At 44.8% G+C, this 14537-nt stretch overlaps 1 protein-coding gene across 2 annotated transcripts in view; it reads left to right on the top strand.

Moving 5' to 3' along the window:
• Window positions 1–14537, top strand: part of LOC143278073 (tyrosine-protein kinase Fer-like) — a 49555-nt gene that overhangs the window by 24778 nt on the left and 10240 nt on the right. For both annotated transcript variants that reach the window (XM_076583105.1, XM_076583106.1), the window contains exons 11-14: window positions 5626–5829; window positions 6802–6984; window positions 9275–9488; window positions 11084–11207. In XM_076583105.1, coding sequence (XP_076439220.1) covers window positions 5626–5829; window positions 6802–6984; window positions 9275–9488; window positions 11084–11207 — 725 coding nt within the window. The remainder of the gene's footprint in view (window positions 1–5625; window positions 5830–6801; window positions 6985–9274; window positions 9489–11083; window positions 11208–14537) is intronic.

Raw genomic sequence — 14537 nt, forward strand, 5'->3', positions numbered from 1 at the left:
AGGCATAAAAATAGGAAAAATTCAGTTCTTTCCAGTCATCTTGTTTAAAACAATATTGCACCTCTGGGATGGGCACAAAAAAAAGAAAAAGAAAATGAAGCCTAATTATATCCAAACTGCATTTACTGTTATATTTACATTTTTTGTATTCTCTAAACTTGGCACTTTGATCTGATATTCTGACCCAACAACAAGAGCAGTCATTATTATCATTTTTTGTTCAAACAGGAACTTCTTTTGCTAAGCATGCAAGTTTTATTTATTTTGCAAACGTTTTGGTGCAGATAGTAAAAAAGGGAAATTACTCTGTAATTAATGCAAGGGGACTTAATTTGCTTTAAACTGATCTTTCTCATCTTAAACATTACATTTTGAAATTATACTCAATACATAAAAAACTTGGATTTTTTTTTTAAAGTGTATCACAAGTGAGTCTTGAAGGCCTTGCCTCTCTTGTTTTCTTTCCTTAGGAGGAATGAAGTAATAATTGCTCAGCGTTGAGGAAGTATCCAGGAGGAATGATGATGTAATTTGCTCAGTGTTGAGGAAGTATCCAGGAGGAATGATGATGTAATTGCTCAGCGTTGAGGAAGTATCCAGGAGGAATGATGATGTAATTGCTCAGCGTTGAGGAAGTATCCAGGAGGAATGATGACAGAATTGCTCAGTGTTGAGGAAGTATCCAGGAGGAATGATGACAGAATTGCTCAGTGTTGAGGAAGTATCCAGGAGGAATGATGACATAATTGCTCAGCGTTGAGGAAGTATCCAGGAGGAATGATGACAGAATTGTTTAGCGTTGAGGAAGTATCCAGGAGGAATGATGATGTAATTGCTCATTGTTGAGGAAGTATCCAGGAGGAATGACGACATAATTGCTCAGTGTTGAGGAAGTATCCAGGAGGAATGATGATGTAATTGCTCATTGTTGAGGAAGTATCCAGGAGGAATGATGACATAATTGCTCAGTGTTGAGGAAGTATCCAGGAGGAATGATGACGTAATTGCTCAGTGTTGAGGAAGTATCCAGGAGGAATGATGACGTAATTTGCTCAGTGTTGAGGAAGTATCCAGGAGGAATGATGATGTAATTGCTCAGTGTTGAGGAAGTATCCAGGAGGAATGATGATGTAATTTGCTCAGTGTTGAGGAAGTATCCAGGAGGAATGATGACGTGCTTTGCTCAGTGTTGAGGAAGTATCCAGGAGGAATGATGACAGAATTGCTCAGCGTTGAGGAAGTATCCAGGAGGAATGATGATGTAATTTGCTCAGTGTTGAGGAAGTATCCAGGAGGAATGATGACGTAATTGCTCAGTGTTGAGGAAGTATCCAGGAGGAATGATGATGTAATTTGCTCAGTGTTGAGGAAGTATCCAGGAGGAATGATGATGTAATTGCTCAGTGTTGAGGAAGTATCCAGTAGGAATGATGACATAATTGCTCAGCGTTGAGGAAGTATCCAAGAGGAATGATGATGTACTTGCTCAGTGTTGAGGAAGTATCCAGGAGGAATGATGATGTAATTGCTCAGTGTTGAGGAAGTATCCAGGAGGAATGATAACAGAATTGCTCAGTGTTGAGGAAGTATCCAGGAGGAATGATGATGTAATTGCTCAGTGTTGAGGAAGTATCCAGTAGGAATGATGACATAATTGCTCAGCGTTGAGGAAGTATCCAGGAGGAATTATGACAGAATTGTTTAGCGTTGAGGAAGTATCCAGGAGGAATGATGACAGAATTGCTCAGTGTTGAGGAAGTATCCAGCAGGAATGATGACATAATTGCTCAGTGTTGAGGAAGTATCCAGGAGGAATGATGAAGTAATTGCTCATTGTTGAGGAAGTATCCAGGAGGAATGACGACATAATTGCTCAGTGTTGAGGAAGTATCCAGGAGGAATGATGACGTAATTGCTCAGTGTTGAGGAAGAGGAAGTATCCAGGAGGAATGATGACGTAATTGCTCAGTGTTGAGGAAGAGGAAGTATCCAGGAGGAATGATGATGTAATTTGCTCAGTGTTGAGGAAGTATCCAGGAGGAATGATGATGTAATTGCTCAGTGTTGAGGAAGTATCCAAGGAGGAATGATGATGTAATTGCACAGTGTTGAGGAAGTATCCAGGAGGAATGATGACGTAATTGCTCAGTGTTGTGGAAGTATCCAGGAGGAATGATGACAGAATTGCTCAGCGTTGAGGAAGTATCCAGGAGGAATGATGACATAATTGCTCAGTGTTGAGGAAGTATCCAGGAGGAATGATGATGTAATTGCTGAGTGTTGAAGCAGTATCCAGGAGGAATGATGACAGAATTGCTCAGCGTTGAGGAAGTATCCAGGAGGAATGATGACGTTATTGCTCAGTGTTGAGGAAGTATCCAAGGAGGAATGATGATGTAATTGCACAGTGTTGAGGAAGTATCCAGGAGGAATGATGACGTAATTGCTCAGTGTTGTGGAAGTATCCAGGAGGAATGATGACAGAATTGCTCAGTGTTGAGGAAGTATCCAGCAGGAATGATGACATAATTGCTCAGTGTTGAGGAAGTATCCAGGAGGAATGATGATGTAATTGCTCAGTGTTGAAGCAGTATCCAGGAGGAATGATGACAGAATTGCTCAGCATTGAGGAAGTATCCAGGAGGAATGATGACGTTATTGCTCAGTGTTGAGGAAGTATCCAAGGAGGAATGATGATGTAATTGCTCAGTGTTGAGGAAGTATCCAGGAGGAATGATGACAGAATTGCTCAGTGTTGAGGAAGTATCCAGGAGGAATGATGACAGAATTGCTCAGTGTTGAGGAAGTATCCAAGAGGAATGATGATGTACTTGCTCAGTGTTGAGGAAGTATCCAGGAGGAATGATGATGTAATTTGCTCAGTGTTGAGGAAGTATCCAGGAGGAATGATGACGTAATTGCTCAGTGTTGAGGAAGTATCCAGGAGGAATGATGATGTAATTTGCTCAGTGTTGAGGAAGTATCCAGGAGGAATGATGACCTAATTGCTCAGTGTTGAGGTAGGAAGGAGGGTGTTCAGTGGAGGTGTCCACTCTATGTCGTGCCGCCTAAAGTGTTGTTGTCTATCCTGCCACTGTCATTTATTATGCAGCAGTTGTTGGGTTTTTTTTTCTCCAAAATACCTGTCCATGGACACAGCATCTAAAGTCATCGTTCTCTCATTCTGTCTCGCCTCGACTACAGGAACTCTTCTTCTGTAAGGCATGCCTGCTTCATCCTGTCACTCTTTTCAGTGCGCACGAGATATTGATACCTGACTGGTCCTCAGAAAGAACAGGTATAAGTGCACCATTCCTCTCTTGCAAATTAAAAAAAAAACAAACAAAAAAACCGCCACTTTATATCTCTGTGACGGGTGCAATAGCTGAGTGGTTAAAGCGTTGGACCTTCAATCTGAGGGTCCTGGGTTTGAATCTCGCTATCGGCGCCGGGTGGGTAAAGGGTGGAGATTTTTCCAGTCTCCCAGGTCAACATATGTGCAGACTTGCTTATGCCTGAACCCCCTTTGTATGTATACGCAAGCAGATTATCAAATGCGTACATTAAAGATCCTGTGATCCATGTCAGCGTTCAGTGGGTTATGGAAACAAGAACATGACCAACGTGCACACCCCTGAAAACAGAGTATAGCTGCCTACATGGTAGGGTAAAAATGGTCATATATGTAAAAGCCCACTTGTGTATGTATGAGTGAACGTGGGAGTTGCAGTCCACGAATGAAGAAGAAGCAGAAGAAGAAGATATCTCCGTGACTGCCATAGCCTCCACACCCCATCTTGCTCTCTCATCAGTCAGCTGCAGATCCACTCTGTTTGTTTCTGGGTTCCTAGACTCAAACACTCCACAGCCGGCTGCCGCTCTTTCTCTGTCTCTGGACCTTACACTCAGTTAGCTCCCATGTTCGCTTCGTCGAATCTCTGCACTGAGCTCTTTCTTCTTCTTCTTCTGCGTTCACTCGTATGCACACGAGTGGGCTTTTATGTGTATGACTGTTTTTATCCCGCCATGTAGGCAGCCATACTCCGTTTTCGGGGGTGTGCATGCTGGGTATGTTCTTGTTTCTATAACCCACCGAACGCTGACATGGATTACAGGATCTTTAACGTGCATATTTGATCTTCTGCTTGCATATACACACGAAGGGGGTTCAGGCACTAGCAGGTCTGCACATATGTTGACCTGGGAGATCGTAAAAATCTCCACCCTTTACCCACCAGGCGCCGTCACCATGATTCGAACCCAGGACCCTCAGATTGACAGTCCAACGCTTTAACCACTCGGCTGTTGCGCCCGTCACTGAGCTCTTTCAAGTCTGCCCTTAGAATCTGCTTCTATCCAACCTTTCTCCTCTCCCTCTTCCTGCAGTCTACAGTGTCTCTGGCTTTCTACTTACATGTCGGCTTTGCCTTCAGAGTCAGAGCCATGCATGCGTGTGAATGACTGGTGAACTGGTGTTTAAGCAGTTGTATTTGTATAATGATTGCTGTGATAAAAAGCGGTCCTCATGACAGGGGTGTGTGTTGTTGCCTGTATCACAGGACAACCTGTCGGTGACATAATGATTGCTGTGATAAAAAGCAGTCCTCATGACAGATGTGTGTGTTGTTGCCTGTATCACAGGACAACCTGTCAGTGACATAATGATTGCTGTGATAGAAAGCGGTCCTCATGACAGGGGTGTGTGTTGTTGCCTGCTTCCCAGTACAACCTGTCAGTGACATAATGATTGCTGTGATAAAAAGCGGTCCTCATGACAGGGGTGTGTGTTGTTGCCTCCTTCCCAGTACAACCTGTCAGTGACATAACGATTGCTGTGATAAAAAGCAGTCCTCATGACAGGGGTGTGTGTTGTTGCCTCCTTCCCAGTACAACCTGTCAGTGACATAACGATTGCTGTGATAAAAAGCGGTCCTCATGACAGGGGTGTGTGTTGTTGCCTCCTTCCCAGTACAACCTGTCAGTGACATAATGATTGCTGTGATAAAAAGCGGTCCTCATGACAGGGGTGTGTGTTGTTGCCTCCTTCCCAGTACAACCTGTCAGTGACATAACGATTGCTGTGATAAAAAGCGGTCCTCATGACAGGGGTGTGTGTTGTTGCCTCCTTCCCAGTACAACCTGTCAGTGACATAACGATTGCTGTGATAAAAAGCGGTCCTCATGACAGGGGTGTGTGTTGTTGCCTCCTTCCCAGTACAACCTGTCGGTGACATAATGATTGCTGTGATAAAAAGCGGTCCACATGACAGGGGTGTGTGTTGTTGCCTCCTTCCCAGTACAACCTGTCAGTGACATAATGATTGCTGTGATAAAAAGCGGTCCTCATGACAGGGGTGTGTGTTGTTGCCTGTCTCCCAGGACAACCTGTCAGTGACATAATGATCGCTGTGATAAAAAGCAGTCCTCATGACAGGGGTGTGTGTTGTTGCCTGTCTCCCAGGACAACCTGTCAGTGACATAATGATTGCTGTGATAAAAAGCGGTCCTCATGACAGGGGTGTGTGTTGTTGCCTGTCTCCCAGGACAACCTGTCGGTGACATAATGATTGCTGTGATAAAAAGCGGTCGTCATGACAGGTGTGTGTGTTGTTGCCTCCTTCCCAGGACAACCTGTCGGTGGGGTCGGGGCGCATAGAGGACGAGGAGTGGTTCCATGGCGTGTTGCCGCGGGAGGAGGTGCAACGTCTGCTGGCAGAGGACGGAGCCTACCTGGTGCGGGAGAGCAAGAACCATGTGACCAGCGAGACTCAGTACGTCCTGTCCGTCTACTGGGAGGGACACAAACACTTCATCATCCAACAGGATGAGGTAGGACTGTGTGTGTGTGTGTGTTTGTGTGTGTGTGTGTGCGCGTGCGTGTGTGTGCGCGCGCGCGCGTGTGTGTGTGTGTGTGTGTGTGTGTGCGTGCGTGCGTGCGTGTGTGTGTGTGCGTGCGTGTGTGTGTGTGTGTGTGTGTGCGTGTGTGTGTGTGTGAGAGTGCGTGCGTGCGTGCATGCGTGCGTGCGTGCGTCCGTCCGTCCGTCTGAGAGAGGGCGCGTGCGCGCGTGTTGTGTGGAAAATGTGTTTGGTTTTGCTTGAAAGAGACTGAAGCGAGAAGCAGTGAAGGAGAGGAGAAGGCGCAAGCCTCTTGCTCCATGAGTTTTAGCCAGAAGTCGCTTACACACATCTGGGTGGCTACTTTTATCCTCCCGCAGTGTGCACGGTTATATATCATGTGACACAACATTTTCTTCTTTTTTTTTTCCAATATAAAAAAAACATAAAAACTCTTGTACATCAACTCACTATAAACTTAATATGCATTTATATCTGCTTCTGCCTGACAACAGCATCAAACCCTTATATTCAGATATCAAATCTAAAATGGGCTGTTTCGAATACGACAGTCGCCAGTACTTTCTTCCCTTCTACTAGACTCTGAATGGTGGTCTGAATGCTAGTCATTTGGATGAGACGATAAATCAAGGTCTTGTTTGCAGCATGCGCTTAGTGCACATAAAAGATCCCACGGCAACAAAAGGGTTGTCCCTGGCAAAATTCTGTGGAAAAATCCACTTCGATAGGAAAACAACATTGCAGGCAGGAAAATTTTTTGGGGAACGGGTGGCGCTCTCAGTGTAGTGACGCTCTCTCCATGGATTGGAGAGAGCAGCAGCCAGAATTTCACACAGAGAAATCTGTTGTGACCAAAAAAAAAAAAAAAGTTGCTGAGATGTGAGTGCATGTGTGTGTGTGTGTGTGTGTGTGTATGTGTGTGTGTGTGTGTGTGTGTGTGTGCAGGATACTGAGGAATGGAGGTTTGAGAGGGAATCGTACCCTACGATCCCGGAGCTGATCCGACAGCAGCACGCCTCCGGTCAGCCAGTGACCAAGATGTCCAAGGTCATCCTGAAGAGGGCGGTCCCCCGCGAGGACTGGGAGCTCCTCAATGACCACATCCACCTGGAGATGAAGATCGGAAGCGTGGGTGTTGGGGCGTGTGGGTGTGGGTGTGGGTGGAGAGGGTTGTTATATCCTACTTGTATGAAGCATTTGTTTTCTCGCTGGATCAAATTTAGCAGGTGTGTGGAAAAGAACTTTGAGAAGCTTCCTTGTGGATTTGGTATTGCTCGAGCAATTTTACTGTGCCTGTTCTGTTCCTTTCTTGACATTTTTTGAAACGGGGAAATGTTGATGATCTGCGCAGTTTAACCCTTTCACCGCCAAGCTCGCATTTATGCACAGGCGTGGTAGAGGACCCATGTCACTGAAAGGTGACCATTGATTGGTCTGTTATCCATGAACCTACTGCTCTTAATATTCGGTGGTAGGATAGGCCGTATTTTCTATACATCGCAGGGGGAGTCTGCGACAGTTCTTAGCCAATGTGTTTATACCACAAGGGAATTTTGTACTCTAAATTGACTGGCGGTGAAAGGGTTAATGGAGGCAGCAGTGCATTTCAGATTGGCAGATCTTTAGTACATTTAGCTCTGCGTCCGAGCTTTACTCTAGTGTCAAAATTTTTCTCATTAATGACAGTTTTCATATTCCAACATACGCATAAACTGCAAGGGAAGGGAACTAACTTGTACAGTATTTCTGGATGTGTTGACACTTAATTTGGAGGAAACACATGTTTGAAGGAAAACCCGGTCGATTTCAGTCTATTTTGGATCTAACTTCTACATCATGCTGTTTTTACCTTTCATCCCTGTGTCGCTCATGCAATTTTCAATTTCGCAGACTAGCCTCAGTCAGACCATACTTAATGGAGAAAAACATGGCTCAGTTGGTTTCCTCTTTTGTCCTGTCCAGACTAGATTATTGCAATTCTACCTTAGGTTTACCATCTTCCTCTCTTATTAGACTACAGAAAGTACAGAACAATGCTGCATGACTTGTCCTAGCAAAAAAGAAATCTGATCATGTCACACCTCTTTTGCATCAGTTACACTGGCTTCCTGTACAGTCCCGCATTCACTATAAACTAGTGACACATGCCTTCCGACATTTTGATGAATCTCTTCCCCCATATCTCTTCTCTGTGCTGGAAACTTTCGAACCATGTAGAACGCTAAGATCCAGTTTTGAACTGTTACTTAAAGTCCCAAGAATTAATTTAAAATATGCAGGGGAAATGTCTTATAGGGCTCAAGTACCCCAAATTTGGAATTCTTTGCCATCGTCCCTCAGAAATGCTCCTGATCTCCAGACCTTCAAGTCAGATCTGAAAATGCATCTTTTCCGCAAACATTTCTGTACTCAGCACGATGGATAGTCCAAAGTCTGTTCGCCACTTAGAGTTTTATGCTAGAGATATTTATACTCACGTAATCCTGTTTTAGTGCAGTTGATATATTTAATGTGTCTGGGTGCGTGTGTGCGTACATGTGTGTGTGTGTGTGTGTGTGTGTGCAAGTGTGAGCGTGTGCGCATATATATGTGTGTGTCTAAAAAATGTGTATTTTTAAGGAATGTATTTCTTTTTAATCTAAGCATTATTTACTTGATATTTTTATTGTTTGGTGGATCATGGTTTTTTTTTTAATTCAGTCTGTGAACACATTGGATTGAGCTGTTGTAATGTTTTATGTTATGTCTATATCTGGCTCAATGATGTAAGGCGCTTTGAGCAACATTAGTACTGGATATCGTGCCATAGAAAAGTTATGAATTATTATTGGAAAAGTTATAAGTTATTGGTATTTCCAGCTTTGTCAACACATGTCAGTTTGAAGGAAAAAGCGGTTCATTTCAGTGTGTGTGTTTTTCTCATTCTTTTACTGCATCTTCTTCTTCTTCTTCTTCTGCTTTCGTGGGCTGCAACTTTCACGTACACTCGCATGTACACGAGTGGGCTTTTACGTGCATGACCGTTTTTACCCCGCCATGTAGGCAGCCATGCTCCGTTTTCGGGGGTGTGCATGCTGGGTATGTTTTTGTTTCCATAACCCACCGAACGCTGACATGGATTACAGGATCTTTAACGTGCGTATTTGATCTTCTGCATGCGTTTACACACGAAGCGGGCACTAGCAGGTCTGCACATGTGTTGACCTGGGAGATCGTAAAAATCTCCACCCTTTACCCACCAGGCGCCATCACCGCATCAAAGTGGCAGGGAAGCCTGCTGAGACTTTTATCAACTCCCCACAGCTGAATGGGTTAGATTTTTTTTTTTTTTTTTTTTTTTTTCATTCAGTAGGGCATTCTCGATAACACCCTGTGCAGTTGGCTGACTGTAAGCATCGATGCCAAATGTCTGTGGCAGGGCAACTTTGGGGAGGTGTACAAAGGGCTGTACATGCCGAACAACATGGTGGTGGCGGTGAAGAAGTGCAAAGAATCTCTGTCGGAAGAACAGCGCAAGAAGTTCCTGATGGAGGGCCGCATCCTGAAGCAGTACAACCACCCCAACATCGTCTCCTTCATCGGCATCGCTGCCCAGCGCCAGCCTGTCATGATTGTCATGGAGTTTGTGCCAGGTGAGTGGTGTGTGTGTGTGTCAGGTGTGTGGATTATGTGCCAGGTGAGTGGTGCGTTTGTCAGGTGTGTGGATTTTGTGTGTGTGGATTTTGTGTCCGGTTTGTGGATGCTGTGTGTGGAGTTTGAGTCAGGTGTGTGGAGTTTGCGTCAGGTGTGTGGAGGTCGTGTGTGGAGTTTGTGTCAGGTGTGTGGAGTTTGCGTCAGGTGTGTGGAGGTCATGTGTGGAGTTTGCGTCACATGTGTGGAGTTTGCATCAGGTGTGTGGAGTTTGTGTTTGTGTCAGGTGTGTGGAGTTTGTGTTTGTGTCAGGTGTGTGGAGTTTGTGTTTGTGGAGTTTGTGTCAGGTGTGTGGAGTTTGTGTTTGTGTCAGGTGTGTGGAGTTTGTGTTTGTGGAGTTTGTGTCAGGTGTGTGGAGTTTGTGTTTGTGTCAGGTGTGTGGAGTTTGTGTTTGTGGAGTTTGTGTCAGGTGTGTGGAGTTTGTGTTTGTGTCAGGTGTGTGGAGTTTGTGTTTGTGTCAGGTGTGTGGAGTTTGTGTTTGTGTCAGGTGTGTGGAGTTTGTGTTTGTGGAGTTTGTGTCAGGTGTGTGGAGTTTGTGTTTGTGGAGTTTGTGTCACATGTGTGGAGTTTGTGCCAGATTCTGGCTGGTTTGTGTGTGTGTGTGTGTGTGTGTGTGTGTGTGTGAGGGGTGTGTCATTTTTGTGCCCAGTGAGTGGGTGTGTGAAGGAGAGAGAAAGAGAATGTGTGTTATTGTGTGTAAGTGTGTGTGTGTAACTATTGGATGTGTATGTATCAGTGGGATGTTTTTTCTTGCGTGTGTGTGTGTGTGTGTGTGTGTGTGTGTGTGCACATGTTTGTGTGTGTATAGTCTGCATATTGTTGATGGCACATCTGTTTATTTTTCATGATTTTAGATGTGCGTGTGTGTGTGTGTGAAATAGTTTGCAAATTTCATTATCGCATTGGAAGTTATGTTTCTTCATGTGATTTATTTTGGGGGTGGCCTTATTTTTCTTTTGTTTTTGCAATTAACCTCTTCAGTGCCGGTTGTTGTGGCCTTGTTTTTATTTTGTTTAGCAGTTAACCTCTTCAGTGCTGGTTATGGTGGACTTATTTTTGTTTTGTTTTTTCAGTTAACCTCTTCAGTGCTGGCTATGGTGGACTTATTTTTGTTTTGTTTTTGCAATTAACCTCTTCAGTGCCAGTTGTTGTGACCTTGTTTTTATTTTTTTTTTGCAATTAACCTCTTCAGTGCTGGTTATGGTGGACTTATTTTTGTTTTGTTTTTTCAGTTAACCTCTTCAGTGCTGGCTATGGTGGACTTATTTTTGTTTTGTTTTTGCAATTAACCTCTTCAGTGCCAGTTGTTGTGACCTTGTTTTTATTTTGTTTAGCAGTTAACCTCTTAAGTGCTGGTTATGGTGGACTTATTTTTGTTTTGTTTTTTCAGTTAACCACTTCAGTGCTGGCTATGGTGGACTTATTTTTGTTTTGTTTTTGCAATTAACCTCTTCAGTGCCAGTTGTTGTGACCTTGTTTTTATTTTTATTTTTTTTGCAATTAACCTCTTCAATGCCGGTTGTGGTGGCCTTTGCAGGGGGAGCGCTGCTGGGCTTTCTGCAGACGCAGGGCAAGCAGCAGACAAGGCGACAACTGACCCAGATGTGCGTGGATGCTGCCAGCGGCATGGCCTACCTGCAGGAGAGGGAATGCATCCACAGGTACGGGGGCTGACACCTTCGGCAGGGAGTCGAGAGTGTGTGTGAGGAGAGGAGGGGCGGGGGGAGGAGGGGGGGGGGATCAGAACACTCACTTGGAAGGAGTGTGGGGCGCTGGGGGAGTGGTGGTGGTGGGGGTTGGGGGGGGGGGGGGCATTGAGGTCAATGAAGGAGTCGTGTGTGTTGTCTTGTTGGCTTGTTTGGAGTGTGTGTGTGGGTTGGGTTTTTTTGTTTTTTTCTTTTCCCCCCAAGTTCAAGATCAAAACAAGGCATGCTGGGAGAGGGTAGTGATGGAGTTATTCTTCTTCTTATTATTATTATCATTTTTTGTTGTTGTCATCCAGTTTGCAGTGGATGGTTATCAACCCCTAATCTGTTGAACATGAAATGAGGCCAGTGTGGTGTGAAACTGAAGTGCAGTTGCTGCTTTTTATTCACTTGTCACCGATGTACCGTAAACTTCGGTCTATAAGCCGCGACTTTTTACCCCAGCTTCAGCCTCTGCGGCTTATACAGTGATGCGGCTTATTTGCGGATTTTAACGATCCCGCGAGTGTCACGTTCTCGTCTATTCTTAGCTACCCTTCAACTCACCAAAATCATGATTTCTGTCCATGAATTTTTGGATGAGCTTCAGGATAGTGTGCTAACTGTTCACGTTTTATAAATCAAATCTGCACACATTAAAGCCTTCAGATCAGCATTCAGTTCTACTCTGCTCAAGCGTACACCCTCATCATGCCGAAAACGCAACGTTATGCCTATGATGCAGCCTTCAAATTGAAGGCGATCGACCTAGCAGACGACAGTGCAAGCGACGAACCAGCAGCGACCTCCACCTTCATGAAGTGAAAGCGAGGCTAAGTCAGTGACAAGATGGCGGAGGAAGCTGTGCTGGTTCTCTTCAACTTGGACACTGATGACGAAGATTTTAGTGGATTCAGTGAGCAGGATGACGTTGAATAAATGTGACTATCCCTAAATTATGGATCTTATTTTCGTTGTGTTTATTTATTATTTTTTTGTGGCACTAGCAGTATTTTCGCTTGCTTTTCTTTGTGTTGTTCCCGTTTGTGTTTATTTCATAACCTACAGTATCGACAGCTTTTCTTAGTATCAGTATGTGTTCCGGTACCGGAAATAAGTGCGACTTATAAACGGGTGCGGCTTATGTATGTATAAAGTTCAATTTTTTCCAAAATTTAGTGGGTGCGGCTTATGTACCAGTGCACTCAATAGACCGAACTTTACGGTAAATGGGTTTTGCTGAACAAAAGTCAGGCAGTCCCTAGAGGAAGAAATCCAAATACGGTGTGATTGCTCCCTTTATTTTCTATCAGCTTGTCCTATTAATGTTCATCATTGTCTTCTCCTTCGGATTTACGCTTCAATTCTTTCTGAGCATCAGCTAAAGAAAGCAATCTTGGCTGATTTAGTTTGCCATGATTACATGTCAGTCCGACATTTTGTTGAGCGAGCGAGGAGTGGAGCCAGACAAACACTGCGACAGTAACCCAACCAAAACGTTCAAATAAAGGACTGCCTCATGATGTAGATGGTGTTTCTAGCTATGAATAGAATCTAGAAAGATTCCCCCAAGCTATAGCTACCAGTATTTTTGTCAACAAACTGAATGCAAACCAGGGAAAAGTCAGAATATTTTGATGGCAAGTTATCTTGTCATTGTGGCAGCGAAGCATACATGCTTGCCATGACGAGTTGTCTCGTCATATAGGCAGCCTAGGGGTTAAAGATCCTGTAATCCATGCCAGCAACTGGTGGGTTATGGAAACAAGAAATACCCAGCATGCACACCCCTGGAAATGGAATATGGCTGCCTGCATGGTGGGGTAAAAAAAACCCCCAAACAAATGGTCTCATACATAAAAAGTTGACATGTATGCATGTGTGTGCGTGTGTGAGCGACTGAAGCCTGATTGAATGACACAGGAAATGAATGATGAGCGCCCAGTGGCAGCTCTCAGTAGGCTCTGCCCAGGTATTTGTATTTGTTTTTATCACAACAGATTTCTCTGTGTGAAATTCGGGCTGCTCTCCCCAGGGAGAGCGTGTTGCTATACTACAGCGCCACCCATTTTTTTTTTTTTTTTTTTTTTTGTGTATTTTTCCTGCGTGCAGTTTTCTTTGTTTTTCCTATTGATGTGGATTTTTCTACAGAATTTTGCCAGGAACAACACTTTTGTTGCCGTGGGTTCTTTTACGTGCGCTAAGTGCATGCTGCACACGGGACCTCAGTTTATCGTCTCATCCGAATGACTAGCGTCCAGACCACCACTCAAGGTCTAGTGGAGGGGGAGAAAATATCGGCGGCTGAGCAGACTGTTGTGCAAATGACCGTGTTTGTAAAGGGTGTAGAGTTTGGTTTCCGACCGAGGATAGGCACTGTATGAGTATCCATATCAAGCACTGTTGTGCAAATGACTCCATGTTGTTTAAAGTACTCAGAGCACCAGCCGCCATGGCAAAGTGGTTAGCATCGCGGAGTGACGGCTGGGAGGACGCAGGTTCAGTTCCCAGCGAAGGTGGGTTTTTTGGCCCACAGCCGACTTGTACCCAGAGTTGAGTGTGCTGTGGGCTTCAGTGGGAAGCCTAGGACCACACTGTCTAGTATCATCCACTTCACGGATGCATCTTTGAGTTAATTTCCTAACTCTGCAAGTATCTGTATCTCTTGGGCCTGGTTGATGCATGAAGAGTAGAGTACAACCTTGTCACATAGTCCCAAACCTGAATGGACCTCCATGGCAGCATCGTCATCATCATCATCATTGTCATCCTCCTTCATGATCAATATTAAAAAAAAAGCCCCAAATTGTGTGGTCTGTCATGCCCTGCTCTCATGGTGACCTCAGTTTCAATACCCCTCCACTTCCGCGCTTGGGAGAGTCTTGTCAAGGTCTTCATTATCGGCGGATTCATGGGGAACTGCTGTTGGAGGGACACGGTGGTGGTCTACACTCCTGAGGAGACACTCACTCAGTCTGGCTCCGCAACTAAGTCATTATTGTCGTCAGTAGGGGGTTTAGTGGGTGGTGTCGTAAGTACGTTAAATCAGAACAGGCACCACTAAACACCACCGAAGTGACTCAGCAGCAGTGCAGGGTGTCCTCTGGTGTGTGGCCTCCAGGCGACCAAACATTAATGGTTCCCTGCGGACTGCTGGCACTGGGACTGCGACAGACGAAGCTGGGTGTGGCAATGTATGGGGGGACTTGGAGTGAGTGGCATGGGAGTATACCACTGCAATGGTGTAGATGATGGGGCGGCCAAATTAAAGCGTAATAAAATGCTCAGAGCTTGGCCTCTGACCAA

The sequence above is a fragment of the Babylonia areolata genome, chromosome 35, assembly GCF_041734735.1.
Source record: "Babylonia areolata isolate BAREFJ2019XMU chromosome 35, ASM4173473v1, whole genome shotgun sequence".
Lineage (NCBI taxonomy): Eukaryota > Metazoa > Mollusca > Gastropoda > Neogastropoda > Buccinidae > Babylonia > Babylonia areolata.